This window comes from Acanthopagrus latus, chromosome 21 (assembly GCF_904848185.1).
Source record: "Acanthopagrus latus isolate v.2019 chromosome 21, fAcaLat1.1, whole genome shotgun sequence".
Taxonomy (NCBI): Eukaryota; Metazoa; Chordata; class Actinopteri; order Spariformes; family Sparidae; genus Acanthopagrus; species Acanthopagrus latus.
Window position 1 is genome coordinate 5,796,174 of NC_051059.1, and position 16,008 is coordinate 5,812,181.

Sequence of the window (16,008 nt, forward strand, 5' to 3'; positions counted from 1 at the left end):
AACATAAATATAAATATAAATATAGGACATTTGAGATGCCAAAGGACTCATCGTCTCCTTGACGACAGTCTCCAAGCAACCATTACTCCTCAAAGCCTTTCTCCAGCCCCGTCTCTCTCCCTCTCCCTCGCTTGTCTCTCTCCTCACCCCTCTGTCTCTTTGCCAGTGTGCCTTCCTCTCAAGAGTCCTCCCGTTTATCCACTCCAGATAGTTACTGTACCAGCCTCACAAGCTCAAAGCCTTCTGGTGTGATCTCGTGCGATTGGCTGGAGGCGTCGCTTTTCTCGAGCCCCAGGCACTTCTCTGCACCTGCTACGACCAAGACCCTCCTTATTTGTGCCAGGAATTTGTGCCTTTGGTGTTAAAAGAAGTGTGAACTGTTTAGTGATCAAACCCCAGTTCCCGGACGATCAGTAGGTGTGGTACAGATTACACCATCTTAACTTAAGGTAAAAAAAAAAAATTGATGCAAAAGAAGTGGCCTTTAATATTTTTAATCCTACGTCAGTGATGTTTGAAGGAGTGTCAGTCTGTAACTCATCCGCGTGGCTGATGGCGACTTTGTTTCTCGAACTATTTCAGGTGAGCAGCCACTGCACATGTATTTTTAGCAGCAGACGGTTCCCCTTTGGCCCCTGTCTTTAATAGTAATACCAGACTGCACGGACAACATGACAATTCAAGACTGTGTTCGCTTCCACTGAGCTTGACTGAGCATTACCGGTGGCGTTTAGCCGTGCAGACAGTTTTGATTTGAATTGTCCACGTTTTTTTTAGGTAAAACAACATCTGTGGTTTCTTCCATTTGAAAAGAGCTTTAAAAAAATGTAAGGGCAGCATCACTTTCTTCTCCTGTTACTGACAATCCACAGAGCACACTGTGAACATTTCTCCACTAGAACTACTTTCTGCTGAAGTCCCTGTAAAAGCCCTTTCACGAAATCTTCAGTGGATTAATCCGAGCAGTGGTTCCTGGAGTCTCTCTGTTCTGCCCCCATTCAAAGCACCCAATTCATGCTCCGTGATGCATGCACTGTCACTCTGAGCTGCGTACAATATTAAGGAAACAAGGAGCTGAATTTTAATTTAGTTTCTCACAAAAGACACAAAAAAGGCCCCCTCTGCCATTTTGACAATGAACATCTCGTACTGTACTTTGAATGTCTTTCGGCTTTCTGCAGCTCCCTGATTATCCTGAGTCTTCACAGAGAACTCGACCTGCTACTGGAGGAAAAGCGCTAGTGAGACAAAAAAAGAACCCTAAACAATAATGATGCCCTCAATTCTAGTTATTATTGCAGTGTAACGCAGCATTAAGTTTATAAGAAACACCCGTATAAGCCAAGTTAAAATGTCTGTTATGATTGTTGCCATTACAATGAGCAGTGATCACGAACCGGTCCAGATGTGCCTCCAGATCATCAACATCCAAACTCTTCTCAGTTATTGATCAATCAGAAAGCAGGTGAAATGATAACAATTTGTCAGATTCCCTGTGTTTGTACAGTGAGCGACCTGGAGCACAGCAGTGCGACATCTGAGCTTTCCGCCCTGAGTGTGAAAATGTGAAAATGGCATAGACCGAGACCATCAAAGATCTGCTTGAGACACATTTTGTTGTTACGTTGTCATCATTTAGCAGGTGACCTGACAGTTCTCCCACACGTCATGTGATCTGCATGGACTTTAAAGTCTGGACGGTTATGTGCTTTGTGCTTTGTTTTGGTTCATATTCTCCCCGGATCTGATCTATACTCACCCACCAGATTTTGTTACAGCCGCAGCGTATTGACATTGAATCTATCTCGCTGCTTAGACCTAAATGGAACAATTGTCCTGAGAGGCCGTCTCACAGTCTGCCTGGAGCTCGTCTGAGTCATCCGATGACCTGTCCCGCCGTTCCTCAACCTAGTAAAGCCTGTGATGACACACTCATTTCATGATGTTGTTTTTTTTTTGTTAAAAAAAAAAAAAAAAGGACCAGACACACATTCAGGATGTCAAACAAAAATCAATTTATTCTCGGTGGAAAGACAAGAGTGCAGTGACAAACGGGTGAGCGCACGTCAGTGTGTCTGACGAAATATCTGAACAACGTTTCCAGAACGTTCTTATTTGGGTCACCTGTGTGGCCAGCCCCCACAGAATCCAGTCTCAAACACACATAATAATGCCGGTGGGTATAAAGAGAGAAATGAAAAACATCAAACAGCCACAGGTAGATTAGGTTTTCTCTCGTTTGTCCTCCTGTGTTTTTCCAAGAACGTCCTCTGCTCTGTGGCTCCGCCTCACTGAAGAAAAGTTCAGTCCGGTCGTCGATGCTAACGTCTTATTCCTTATAGCCCGTTTGACCTTTTGCCTGCGCTCCACATCCGACGGTAAAGGGCTCCTTGTGCTGACCGCTCGTGCGGCGATCCGCGAGAATATGGCTTGGGTGCTGATATTTGTATCCTTGTATAAAAAAACCACGGATGAACGGACGCAGTCGGTGGCGGTATCATCAAATACTTTCTGTAAAACCAGTACTGGACACAAAAGGTGGATGCAGTTGTGAAGGGTTGTGGCTTAGAAAATGCACAGAGAAGGAGCGTCTTTTTTTTTTTTTTTTTTTTCAATAAATAAATAAAGGGTTTTGCCTTCGAGATGGCGTAGCTAGAGACACTAGCTAGATTGTGCATTAGCTATCGGCCACTGAGGCACAGTCAGTATCGTGTAACTGTAAAACCTACAGGGTCACGTCTTAGATCGTCTACTCGGCATGCTATAAAACAGGGTTTACAATAGCTATACATTAGATTGCTATCAGTCTCTACGTAATCAGTGCGTGCTACTTAGTTGTGTGTTTGTTTGTGACAACCCCGACCCCCCCTTCACCTCCTGCTTCTAATTAGCATCCTGAAGTGTCTCTACCCACTGTCTCTAATTATCTCCTGCTCTCATCAGGTAAATGCCACGGCTCACCCTCAGTACGTGTTCTGTCCTGGCCTCTATCTTGGAGAACCTTGCGCTGTGTTCCGAGCTCATGTAGACTCCCACTTTCCTCCCCCCCCCACCCACCCCTCCCTTGACCTTTATCCATCACCTCTCCCCTTCCACTTCACTCCTGTGAGTCTCCTCCTCTTCTCTAATCAGCCGCTCCTCCTCCTCAGCTCCTCCGTCTCTTCCACCTCCCCCTTCAATCTGTTGTGTGTGTACATGTGTGGGAGTGTGTGTCTCTGCCTGCGTGTGTGTGTCACAGTGCGCTGAGGTCGTGACAGGAGCGGGACTTCTGGCGGAGGATCTTGCTGCCCCGGTGGCGGCTCATCTCCCTGTAGCGGCCCCGGTCCCGGTCCCGGTCTCGCCCGTACGAGCGCGGCACCAGCCCCGCCAGGAAGCGCTTGGCCCGGCTGGTCAGGCTCTCCCTGCGGCCCGAACCGGGGTCCCCGTCGGTCCAGCCGGGGCCCACGCAGTCGCCCCTCGCGGCCCGGACCGCGGCCTCCAGCAGCTCGTTGGTCCCGTGGTCCAGGGAGGCGGACAGCTCCATGTAGACGCAGTCGAACATCATGGCGCTGGACTGGGCCTCTGTTGAGAGAGAGAGAGGGAGATTTAAGAAATGGTCGTATGGCGTACATTTTAAATAAGTGAGGCTTCAAACAGAGGCATCTGGAAAAAGCAATTAGCGGCAGCCGTTTGAAATGTAATGACATAAGATCAAACCAGCAAACCATCGACAGCTTGTTTACGACGCAGCTGCTGTGTGATGTGTCTCACCACCAGATAATACCTCTGCATCGACGGCTCACGCCCTGCTGTTTGAGAGACTCCGTCAGACTCCTTAACTGTTAATTTGCCACTTCTTCCGCACCACAGTGTGACAAATGGAGTCAATCTGCAGCATCTCACTTTGTGGGGAGGAGACACTACTCTCTGTTTACTGTGGCTTTTTAATCTCAACGTGCCATGACAGCGGAGGAGAAACAATCGATCAAAGTGCAATGTTTTTTGGGGGATTGTGATTTATGAGAATGGATACTACAAAAAAAACAGGTCTGTATTCAAACTATAGAAGTATCATCGTTTGTTCGCATTCTGTATGATTGATATCAACCACAGCAGTATGACACAACAATCCTAATTCAAGGTCTAGTATGGTTTAGTGGAAATGCATTTTTCCATATATAATCATACTATCATACTCTTACTATGTTTTATTTTTTTCATTATTTGTGTCTATTAAAGATGCCATATGCAAGAAACTGGCCACCTGTCAAATTCATACTCAAAACAATCCGGGGGCAGCATATCACCAGAGTAATAGACTCCTGCTAACTGTAGCTGCACTTAGCTAGTTAGCTCAGCTAGCCGTGCATGTAGGAGGAGCTTTGGACCGGGACGAGGCTAGCTGGATAGCATGCTCACTTCGGACATTATGATGTCAAACTGTAATCCATTCACATTGTGTTGATACTAGAATTGATAATAGAATTTTGAATGTGTTCAATTAAAAATCCTTATAAAATGCCCCTTTAAACAGTGTTATAATATTTTCACCTCGTGAATACATATTGCACTGAAGCGGTGACACAGGCTTATGTTCTAATTGCTGTCATCTTCTTATATATTGATATTTGTATTCATCAATGCACTCACAATGTATTACTGGATATATCAAATGACATATAATCTATACATTGACACATATAATAATTATTCGTAATATAGCGCAAAAAAAAGGACATGTTATAAAAACACATTATCTAGTAATTATATATATATATACATATATATATACACACACATACATACATACATACATACATACATACATACATACATACATACATTGTATTTTTTAGTCAACAGCATGTCAATATATGCTTGTATGGTAAGGGGCTTACTGGCTTTTTTCCCCCGGAGATTTCAACCGTATCACACTTATCACAGTTCAATTGATTTTGCTCAGTTGTCATGGAGACAGTTATGTCTACATGTGTCTGAGGAACCTCCATCCTCTGATAAGGACCATGCGATTCAGCTGAGAGCAAATTTTAAAAAGCTAGTAAGCAGACCTTGAATTGGCATTGATTTCTCAAAGTACAACTTACACAGGTCAAGAAAAGTACTGCAGATGAAATCACAAGAGCTCACGCCAGCATATGCTGTGTCTCCATGACAACTGAGCAAATGTCATCCGTTGATGAAGACCGTGTAAGTACTATGTGAAAATATGCAGATTTTATTAGGAGTTTGGTTTAAACAGATTTTCATCCAGATGTCGGGTTTCCTGGTGTGGCGGTACTGGCAATAAATTGCCTACAGGCCAGCCCAAACTACACAAATATATAAACAAATACAGGAACATCTAGGGGAAATGCCCAATGAACAATTGAGTCTTCCGGGCATACTAAACAAATGCCTCTTCTGGGTATAACTAACAAATCCCTCCTACATTTCCATCAGGGGAAATAAAAAAGTTATATAGGGGCTTGGGTTTTAAAGCGGTTCCCAAATAACAGTTTCCTCAGTCAAAGGTGCGGGCAGCCAAGAAAACGAAAAAGGTCTGAACAGACCAGAGTTCTGGCTGATAGTCGAAGGGGAATGAGGTTCGCAATGGGTCGGGGACGGATTCAGACTGAGGGTGCGAGCCACCTGCATGCCATTCCCCACCTCCTTTAAGCCTTCAGAAAAAGGGTGCCATCACACCATGACTGGCTGGGAGGGAAATGCCCCAAGCTGCCCCCACTCCTCAACCAGGAGTCAGTCTGCCCACCTGTGCACAGGTGATCTGAATCCACTGCAATTAGTCATGAGGGAAAATCACCTCAAACAAAGAAAAATAGCAGCTGTCAAACAATTGGACTGCCACACTGCTGCAAAAGGACACTGGTCACTGTAGTTGTACAACATTTAGTTAATACAAAGTGAAGAGTGAAATTAAATGAAAGAGGCAATTGCAAATTAAAAAAAAAGGTGACAAAGGAAGGAACGGAGAAGGGAACAAGCATTCTCAGAAGAGACAAGGATTTGTTTTTTAAACCAATTTTATTCTCCCCTCTAGTGTTACTTAAAATTCTCTTTCTTTTCCCAATTAAACCACAGTAATTACTCTTTATTGCTTTGTAATGTTTGTAAAATGAACATTCCGTGTATTCCTTCTGCAATTCTGCCATACCAACAAATGAAATGAAAACAAAGAGCCGGAGCGGACGGCGGTGAAGGCAGGACGGGGTTAACGCTGCCACTAACCAAGTTGTTTAAGCTCAAATCTCTCGGCTGCGGCTCAAATGGGAAAACGGCGCCTATCTCGACGTGACTCCCCCTGGATGAGGACAGGTGACAAGGCTCGGTATCTCAGCTAAAAGCATCTGTTTGTTCCTGGTCAAACAAGCCTGGATGATAAGGAAAGCTGACAGATAGAGATCACGCCGCTACAAATGGGATTCATTGTCAGCTCAAATGCTATTTTTCTTTTCTGCTATGGCCACCGCACTGCTCAGAGCAAGCACCTTGCAAGCAGCTATGTGCAGAGAAGGCTTTGAAAGTTTGTTATTAGTATTCATAACTGTATAAGAACTGGCACTGCGTGAATTTGAAACGACAGCAGAGTGTTGGCAGCTGGAGGAGTTCGCAGCCATAGATGGATTTTGCGTTTGTTTCCGAGATTTGCATTTTTCTGTGATGACCTCGATTCTTCGTCGATTTAGAAGACTGATTTGAGGTACGTAATAACACCCTGAAATCACAGACAAGAGAGGCATTTACCTGCAAGAGGATTAAACCACCGAACTCAAGTAAAGCAAATTAAAGATAAGCACTTAAAAACTTCGATAAGGAATTATATCAGGCGAGACCGTGATGTCATTCACACATACTCGTACATAATCTACTGAGGAGACGAGATGTTTCCAGCCGTCATTTTATCATATTCTGCTGCAAATTAGAATTGGCAAAAAAGAGTTGAAGCTGTCTTTGAGATGAAGGTGAACATGAAAATAATAATCCACACTGTCAGATGTAAATTTGTGTTCCGTTGTGCACCAACTTCGACCCATCGTACCACCTGTTTTATGCATGAGCAGTGCCGGGGAGGATCACGACGGGTAGTTCACTGTGTTCATGTTTATTCACTTCCAGGTAATACGTTCCTGTAAAACCTGTCTATCAGTTGTTTGGCTGCCCTTTATGTTTTACAATAAACTGCAGCACCGTGATGTTGTCAGGGTGGCGCGTCATGATGGCAGCTCTGAGATGTGTGAGCTCAGAAAGCCCGTTTCATTGGTCTGACCTCTCTGACGATCCCGCTGTACTTATTTCATGCACTATATTGCTTTGCTAGCAAACAGCAACATCTCATGTTAACTCAACACAACTGGTAAATTATTATATGCTGAACTTAACTCAGGGTTATTGTATTATTATTTTCAACAGCTTTGATCTGCAAAGATAAAACATAAAAACAAAAAAAATGGCCCCAGTTTGTTCATATTCTGCATGTTTTTATTAAGGCTGCTGCAGTGTCAAAGTTTCCGCACTGACTAATAAGCTCAGACAACACCGCTGATATACATCAGGTTTTTCAAGAAGAGAGGCTCACTATCTGTAATTGACTGTTACAAAAAAAATAAACAACTGGTGAAACACACATTGACTTTTATTTTGAAGTAGGATACTCACAGGAAATGCAAAGAGTTCAGTGAGTGTTGCTACCATTCATCAAAAAGGCGTCTACAGAACTAGAAAACTGTTATTTTTGGCATTGATTGATTGATTGATTGACGTTTTAAATGTCAACAACGAGCAACTGTTTCGATGAAGAGCATCCGGCAACCGGCTGCACGCCTCCGACTTCTCGGTGAGGTGACCAGCCAACTCTCTTTCCCTCATTACAATTAATACTATTATATTATTGTCGTTGACAACTAAGTGACTCCTGCTCCACTGTGCTGCTGCTGGGCCGTACAATTAGGTATCGATTAAAAATTGCAAAATGACGGTATGTACCCGACCAACGTATAACACAGAGAACACGATTTCATGCATGGTTAGATATCTTAAGTCAAGGTCCTCTCACTAACCCTTTCCTGAAGCTTTCCACCACATGTTCCATCCGTCGGTGGATGGAGTTTGCTCAGTTGCCATGGCGATAGTTCTGTTGACATAGGACTGTGCAAGCTCCATCTGCTGATCGAGACCATGCGAAGCTACACAAACAAAAATCAGCAGTTCATAAGCTGCACATCAGTGTGATTTACTAAGTGCTTGTTATTAAATCTAGTTTGAAACCTTGTTGCTGAACTACGGCCATTGTAATTTAACCAGTTAATCCTTTGTTTTTATGGTGTGGCTGTGTTTAGGAGGCATCAGCCTGGTGAATGTGCTGGCGCTACACAGGTATTACATGAAACAGAGCCAGATTTGATCTTGTTGTCATAATGCAGCCGCACAGCAGCTGTTGACCCACGACAGTGTCACCCAGTGGAGGGTGAGGTAAGAGAGGGAGGACAAAAAAACAAATCCCAAACCAGATCAACAGGGCTTATCCTAATACCTACGGCAGCTGATTGAATTGAAGTAGTGTTCGTGACCTGTCAGAGGAAAGTTTGTGAAATTAAATTGGGAGAGGTGAGAGAGAGGAGCGGAAACACAGAGGGTGGAAAGCAGAGGAGAGGAGAGAAGGACGCAAGAGAAGAGGAAACAGCAAAAGGAGATGGAACAAGGAGAGGAGAGGAAACAGTGAGAGGAGTTGAGGAGAGGAGGGAAGGACGCAAGAGAGGAGGAAACAACGAAAGGAGAGGAAACGGTGAGAGGAGATGAGGAGAGGAGAGAAGGACACAAGAGAAGAGGAAACAGCAAAAGGAGCTGGAACAAGGAGAGGAGAGGAAAAGGGTGGAAGGAAATTAGGGGCAGAGAGGACGAAACAAAAGACAAGAGGAGAGGAAACAAGGAGAGGAGAGAAGAGGGGAGAAAAAACAAGTGCAGGTGGAACAAAGAGAGAAGAGGAAAGAGGGGACCAACAGGAGAGGAGGATAGAGGAGTGAAGGAGATGAGAGGACAGAAAATGAGAAAATGAGAGGAGAGGAAAGAAGGAAACGAGAGAATAGGCAGCAAGAAAAGCAGATGAGGTACAAGGAGGGGAAAGGAAATGGAGGGGATGGAAGGAGAAACATGAAAGGAGACCTACAAGATGAGGAGAGAAGAGGAGTGGACAGGAATCAAGAGAACAACAGAAGAGGGGTGTATCAAGGAAAGAGAGAAGAGAGGAGATGAGAGGATGAGTGGAGAGGAAATAAGGAAAGGAGTTAAAGAGAGGAGAGAAGGAACAACAAGAACGAGAGGAAACAACAACAGGAGGAGGAGGCGAGAGGAGGAAACGTGGGGAGGCGAGACGGGATGTAAAGGGAGAAGAGGAAAAGGTAAAGCGGGGAGGAGTGGAGGTGAGGTGAGGTGAGAGGAGGGGGGGTTCACCCAAAGGTCGCTCACCTGTCTGCTGACAGGGAGCGAGGAAACGAGGGAGGGAAGGAGAGGCAGACAGACTGAGAGAGGCGTGGAGACGAACGGGAAGAAACATGAGTCACAAAGACAGGAGGGGGGAGACGCTGAGGGGAGATGACAGGCAAGATGGCAGAATGAAATGAGCAAGCAGGAGGAGAGGAAGGAGACAGAAGGAGACAGATGGACAGACGGAGGGAGGGGACAGACAGAAAGAACGTCGACTAAGCAAACTGAGCCAGAGTGCATATTAATCACAGCCCAGAGGAGCCGGGCCACACCACGGCCATATTGAGCAAATGATGAATACGTTCCTAGTGTGACGGTGTGTGCACCACTGTGTGTGTGCGTGTGTGTGTTAAGGATGGGGACAGACGTAGCAAAGAGGGGGAAGGTGAGACACAGCAGAATAAAAGTGTCACTGTGCATGCCATAAATAGACTTTATGACTTCAGCACTCCGAGCCCGGGTTCTTTAAGGAGGACGTTAGCTGCCCGGGCAGGCCAGTCAGCCTCCTCTGTCAGGCTCACATATCAGAGGGAGTACACGCGGGCTTGTCCAGAGACAACGCAAGAACATCCTTGTCAGGCGCCGCGGGAGCAGAGACGGGGCATTTCCATATCGCTGACCACATCGCAGCTCCTGGGCTGTTCTCTTTTCATAAGGAGAGAATATGCTGAGTATGGGCATCTCTCGTTATTCTCTCCTCACCCTCCCGTCCACCCGTTGTCGTTAAGCATACACCGATGCTGAGGCCAAACTTGGGTCGACAGCGATGAGCAGGCACCGATGTGCACAGATTTTACACTCGCTGCCTCTGTTTAACTTGCAGAACAAAGCAAAGCAAACAAGATTTGACCTCGGAGTGTGGTTTCTACACTTCCACACACACACGCGCTCCTGTTGTTATGTCCTTATGAGAACCCCACACTGACGGCACACTTTCCCTTCGGACCCAGACACACCAAACCGTCATCAAAGAACGAGCCAAGATGAGGGCCGACTGTTGCGTCACCCAGCATCACCTGTGTCTCAGACTGAACAGATTGCAAAGACTAACAGCCAACTAGATTGTACGAAATGCGCCCGGCTGAGAGGAAACTCACAGGACAGACTCAGGACTGTGGATATACAAACTGTTGTTACGATAAAGAAGCATTCGCCTGTAATCCTCACATTACACTCGCTAATAAAGCCACTTCTAATCGCGAACATGTTGATTAAGATGTTGCAAACAGGCCTAAACTGCTGCTGCTCTGAAAAAGGCGCTATGTGGACACAGGAAATGGAGCGTGAAATGGCGCCATCAAAACTACTCGGTCAGATTTCACCACCAAAACTATGCTAATTAGTTAGATCATGGTTTTGGTCACAGTAAATACAGCAATTTCATGTTGACTTTACTAATGAATAATTGCATGTAAGCTGAGATCAGTGGACAAGGTTGGGATGGATGGGCGGTCACTCCTTCGCACAGGAAGCCAAGCTTAAAGCAAAACTATTTCAACTGTCTTTTTCTTTCTTAAATATCCCACAACTGTCAGAAGACATGGAAACATGAAGCTACCGTGCCCTGAGCCAATCGCATCACAATCTGTCTGCATACTGATTGGGTAGAGTTAACGAGTTCCTGGGCCACAACCCTGACTGGAGCGTTAGCATCCTATGCGCATCATGTTTCTGGTCCTTCCTTTTAGCCCTACTTCAGCCCGCACTTGGACTCTGGAGGAATATATCAGGCACTTCAGCTCTGCGGATCATTTCTTTGACGCTTGGCTATTTTGTGATGCTGGTGCACTTTGTTTCTTTTGCTGGGGTTTTTATATGGTGGCTTAATGAGAGCTGTGGGCCTCGCGCTGAGAAAACCAAAAGAAGGAGATCAAAGTATCATGTGAAGAAAGAGTGAAGGAGTGGAAAGAATGTGGGTCATCAGTGGGTTCGGCTCGACGAGCAGTCTTTTCACATCAAGGCGACTGGTTTGACTCAGCGGGAACATCGGAAAATGTTTTAAATCTAAACACTAAGTCAAGTGACGGCAAATTACACCGCTGTCCGGACTAGATTCTCGTAAAGAGTCGTAATTTAGACTTTTATTTGAGCTGAAAGCTGGGTTCATCTCTGGTCACTGACAAAAAAAACAGATCACAAATGAGACATTCTGCCTTAAAGGCTCACGGGACCGGCAGCAGCGGTTAATGGAGGTAATTTATTGGCTAATTTGTGAATAGGCACTGAAAGCGCAGAATTCGACTGAATGGGCCAGCGGGGCTCGTCTCACAGAATAATCTCTTTCATACAGGCAAGGAGGCAGATCTATAGGAGGTAAACATCTCCTCGCTGATGTACGGAGAAACCAATGTGTTGATGTAACACTAGCTAAACAGCCACTGACTGCAAAAATATCCCCAGCCCGAACGTCTGAAAACTCAGAGTGGTTCTTTCAAGGGCAACAAAACAAGCCCCGCCCTCCCCCGACCACGGGCGAACGCGACGTCTCTCACACATCTCCTCGCTGCCGAGAAGACTCCCTTTCATTCGCCACTCTCACGCATCCACCCTTCCCTTCGTCACCCCTCTCCTCCTCGCCCCCTTTCATCGCAGTCACCACTTTCAAACGGCCTCGCAGACATCAGGCGGCGGGAAGACGGGAGCGAAACGGGGCTGCGGGTGCACGTGCGTGCAGGCAGTCGTGCACAAACACACATAAAGATAGTAGGAGCGGCGGCCTCTTGTACGAGGGAGATAATCCAGACGGAGATATGCCATCTGGACAAAAACAAAACAGCAAAACAGAAACCCGGAGGAGCTGAGGGACACGGGGAGACGGAGGCCCTCCCGAGGATTAGACAGGGGAGGATGAGGTGACGTTCGCCTCAGCGGCAAAATGTGTATCCAGATCCGACGAGCGAGACTGAGCGTGCACTGCGAGCGCTCTGAAATTGCAGACGGCCGTGAAGTTTTGAATTTATACACCACGTAGACCGTGAATACCAGTTCGAATCAAGGTCAAACTGTGCTGTCAGTCTCCCCTGCCTTCCACACACAGTCACCCTGCACCCGCTGTCTGTTTGAAACATTAATGGGATTCAGACAATGGGACGGCCCGCCAGCACTGCATAAAAAATTCACTCATAAAGTCCACCAAAATTATAACCTGCCTGTGGTCTGATCTGTGTTCAGTGGATTTTTTTTCTCAAGCATCACTAAACAGATTGGTTTTGGCACTGGGTGTTTCTTCTTCAGTGAGTTTGTTTTGCCAGGCTCCTGCTTCAGTGTGGCAGGCCAAAATATATTTTAAAAAAAAGGAACGTGCAGCCATGCTCTTAGATTCACAGTTTTATTCATTTTCCATTGAGAGTTGCTGCATCAAAACAACACACGGCTATAAAGAAATCCCCATGGACTTCTTAGTGTGTATCTTTTTTTTTACTGCACTAAATCACAGAGGGTGAAATCAGAATTTGTCGACAAAGATCAACCAAAAGATACACCTAGCGCACAGAAAAGCAGGGAAAGTCTTTATTTAGTAATCATCACCGTCAGTATTTAATAGGGGAAACTTTGGCAGCAGTTACAGCCTTGAACCTATTGAATGTAGACCCCTGTATTTAGATTAACACTTTCTTTGTAACAATTTATGATTGTGAGATTTTCATTTTGTTATTATTTTGTCATGAAGTGAGGTCTTGGACAAATTTAATGTAATTAAATAACTATAATACAACTATAATTTAAGCGGGATATGTCTGGGCCCGATTTTATGGCAATCTATCCAACACACTGAATGTCGAGACATTTCGCTTAAAACCATACGTGTCAACTTGCTGGCCAGAGATCACCAGTTTCATTAGGTTTCAGGTTTTCTCTGCCCAGGTGACCGACTGGCCAACTGAACGGCCCACTGACTGACCGATCATGCTGAAACCATCCAGTTTTGCTTCAAGGTAGGTAGCTAGTACGCTGGGATACAGTTCCAATGTCAATTCCGTTTTTTAAAATATCAGTTGACAACTTGACCTTTGTTTGTGTTAGCCATACGTGTCTGCACAAAGAGTTAAAACTGATCAATTATGTTGTGTTTCATACTGTATTTGAACCAAGTTTTGCTTTTCCTTTTCATTTCTCACATTTCTCCTCTGCATCAATGTCAAAAAGTGTAATTACAGCCTGTATAATCCAGTGGTAAACCAATAAAACGGAAAACAGCCATGGGGGTAAGTAGCATCACTAGACAGTGTATATTTCCACCTTTTTACAGCAATAACAAATGATGGTATATTCTTCCCATGAGGAGTTTACCAAAGGGGCTTTTATCCCTGGATATTGTAAACACTGAAGAAAATTGATTTTGCTAATCAAAGATAGATCCCCCAAGAGTCTCTCTAATGGAGACGTTGTCAGCTTGGGGGAAGATTTATGGCAAAATACGAGCCAGCACAGAGAAAGACAGAAAAAGGGCTCAGCAGAAGGTATAGATGAGTAAATGCACAAAGCACACTACCACTGTTCTCTAGGGGAAGATGAGTGTGTGTGTGTGTGTGTGTGTGTGTGTGTGTGTGTGTGTGTGTGTGTGTGTTCCTACTAACTTCACATTTGTATTTTGGGGCACTGAGGCACTGTTATCCATTCTAACAAAGCAGGAAAAATCAGTCTAATTGCAGGGTTCCATTTGAATTTTTTCCGTTTGTTGAGCTGCTTTGAAAGGCAGTTGACGGAAGCGAACATGGGAGTCCGTTTCAAATCTTTCTGGTGTGTTTCTGCTCTTGCATCATTCGACACAGCAGCCTGGCGTCTGTTCATCATAGCTTGTGTCTGGGCAGAAGCAAACTAATCATTTGCCAAGCCCAGCACCCAATGGTTCTGCTATGCCTGTGAAGCTTCCATTCTTGAATAGCACATACAGTGTGCAGTTTATAATGATAACGGGGGCGGTTTTATCACAGTGGGTCTCGCTAGCTAATTAAGCTAACGTTGACTCCTTGAAATCAGTCGCTGGATGAATTTTATGTCATTTTTAAATAAGGACCCAGTAAAAATGGTCTTTAATAAGGGGCAAAAGTAGGGACAGTATTATTTAAGATTTCTATTTTTAGTGACCTTTAGCCAACATCATTTCCTATAAAGCCTTGGTCTGGGCCCCTAAACTTCATGGCTCCCCAACAGGGGTGAGCTGACGAGCGGGTCGAAGGTGAGCTAGTCACCGCGTAAGCTAGCAATGTGCTTGTTGTGAAGAAAATGTTGTGTTTTATGGATAATGTCAAACCAAGTTACGATGATGTGAGTACAGTGCCAACTGACTTAATTTAGCAAAGCTACTGGAACAGACGCCAGTGTTATTACTTTGGCTGTATATGACCATGATGGCTAGATATTATTTGACAAGACTGCGTCCCGTGATGGTCCATGTAAACGACGATTATTTTCATATCTAACTGTAGAGCAAAAACGTGACAGCAAACATTTCTAACATAACTCTCTGCCACTAGCTTGCGAACTTGCATAGGCAGGAAAGAGTTTAGATTGAGAAATTAAATTTTGCTGTGTATTTTTGAGGTGAGGGAACCAACCGATGTGCTCAGTCAACACTATGCTGTCACAGACAATGATTTTTTTTGGCAGAGTGGAACATTGCCGCTAGCATAGCGTAGCTGGGACTAGCTTCTCCAGAATGGCAGTGGATGTGAGCTTTCCTCTTTCTTACCTAGCCTGTATCCCCACAAAACGTAGCCACCCACAGCCACGGAAGTAACACTGGGATAGGTTACGACTGTAGACAGCAAGGATGCTTCGTCGGATATACTCCTTGCATTTGTGCTTGTGTTTTGATTCAGGAAAGGCTCATTAAAGAGTCACCACTCTGCATACTCTCCCACTTCATCCACACGTTGGGAGCTTGACAGATCTGCCATGCCGAGTTATGGGTTTCTAAGCTATTATTGGATAATTGCTGTTAGGCCGCGAGGTTCCACAAACGGCTAATTGACCCCGTTCCTCCCTCTACCTACCCTCGGAGCTGATTTCACGGGAACGGACAAGGTCGCTCTTGTTGCCGACCAGGATGATTGGTGTGTGTGCCTGAGACTCCCTGAGGAGGAGGCGGAGCTGGGCGGTGCGGTGGAAACTTCGCCTGTCAGTCACTGAGAAGACCAGGATGCACACATCACACTGCAGAGTGGACAGGTCCTGGGGATACAAAAGACACAAACACATTAATAAAACAGCACCTCGGTGGAGCAGGTTAGCACCAACTACATAAAGGACAGATCCAGTGACAGCAGGGTTAGGTAGGTGTGGGATGTCAGATAGGTGCGACGCGTTGCACAAGATCCGTTACGTTTGCAGAGAGACAATTTATCCTCGGACAGCATTTATAAAGTCAGACTCCCCGTCATGTCCTTGTTTTGTTGCGCTGGAGCTTGGCCAGTCGAGGGACGTCAGTGCCAACGCCGGGCAGGCGGCACTCATGTTTTTATCGCTGTCCCACGAGAGGATGCAGAGGAGACTTTGCTCAACTTGACTGTATGCATGTCACGCTTCACT

The 16,008-nt window shown here is 45.3% G+C and overlaps 1 protein-coding gene and 1 long non-coding RNA gene across 2 annotated transcripts in view; one reads left to right on the plus strand and one right to left on the minus strand.

Moving 5' to 3' along the window:
* The first annotated feature begins 121 nt into the window (after positions 1–121).
* Positions 122–3,066, plus strand: LOC119011880. Its single transcript, XR_005072291.1, has 6 exons — positions 122–417; positions 509–582; positions 1,182–1,241; positions 1,508–1,642; positions 1,817–1,911; positions 2,944–3,066. It is a non-coding gene; the product is annotated as an uncharacterized LOC119011880 (long non-coding RNA).
* Positions 3,067–3,085: 19 nt separating this feature from the next.
* The window catches only part of rem2 (RAS (RAD and GEM)-like GTP binding 2), a 28,905-nt gene continuing 15,982 nt past the window's right edge, over positions 3,086–16,008 (minus strand). Inside the window, exons 4-5 of the mRNA XM_037085319.1 lie at positions 15,474–15,651; positions 3,086–3,561 (exon numbers count right to left, since the gene is read on the minus strand). Of these exons, the coding sequence (XP_036941214.1) occupies positions 3,233–3,561; positions 15,474–15,651 (507 nt within the window). The 3' untranslated portion in view covers positions 3,086–3,232. The remainder of the gene's footprint in view (positions 3,562–15,473; positions 15,652–16,008) is intronic.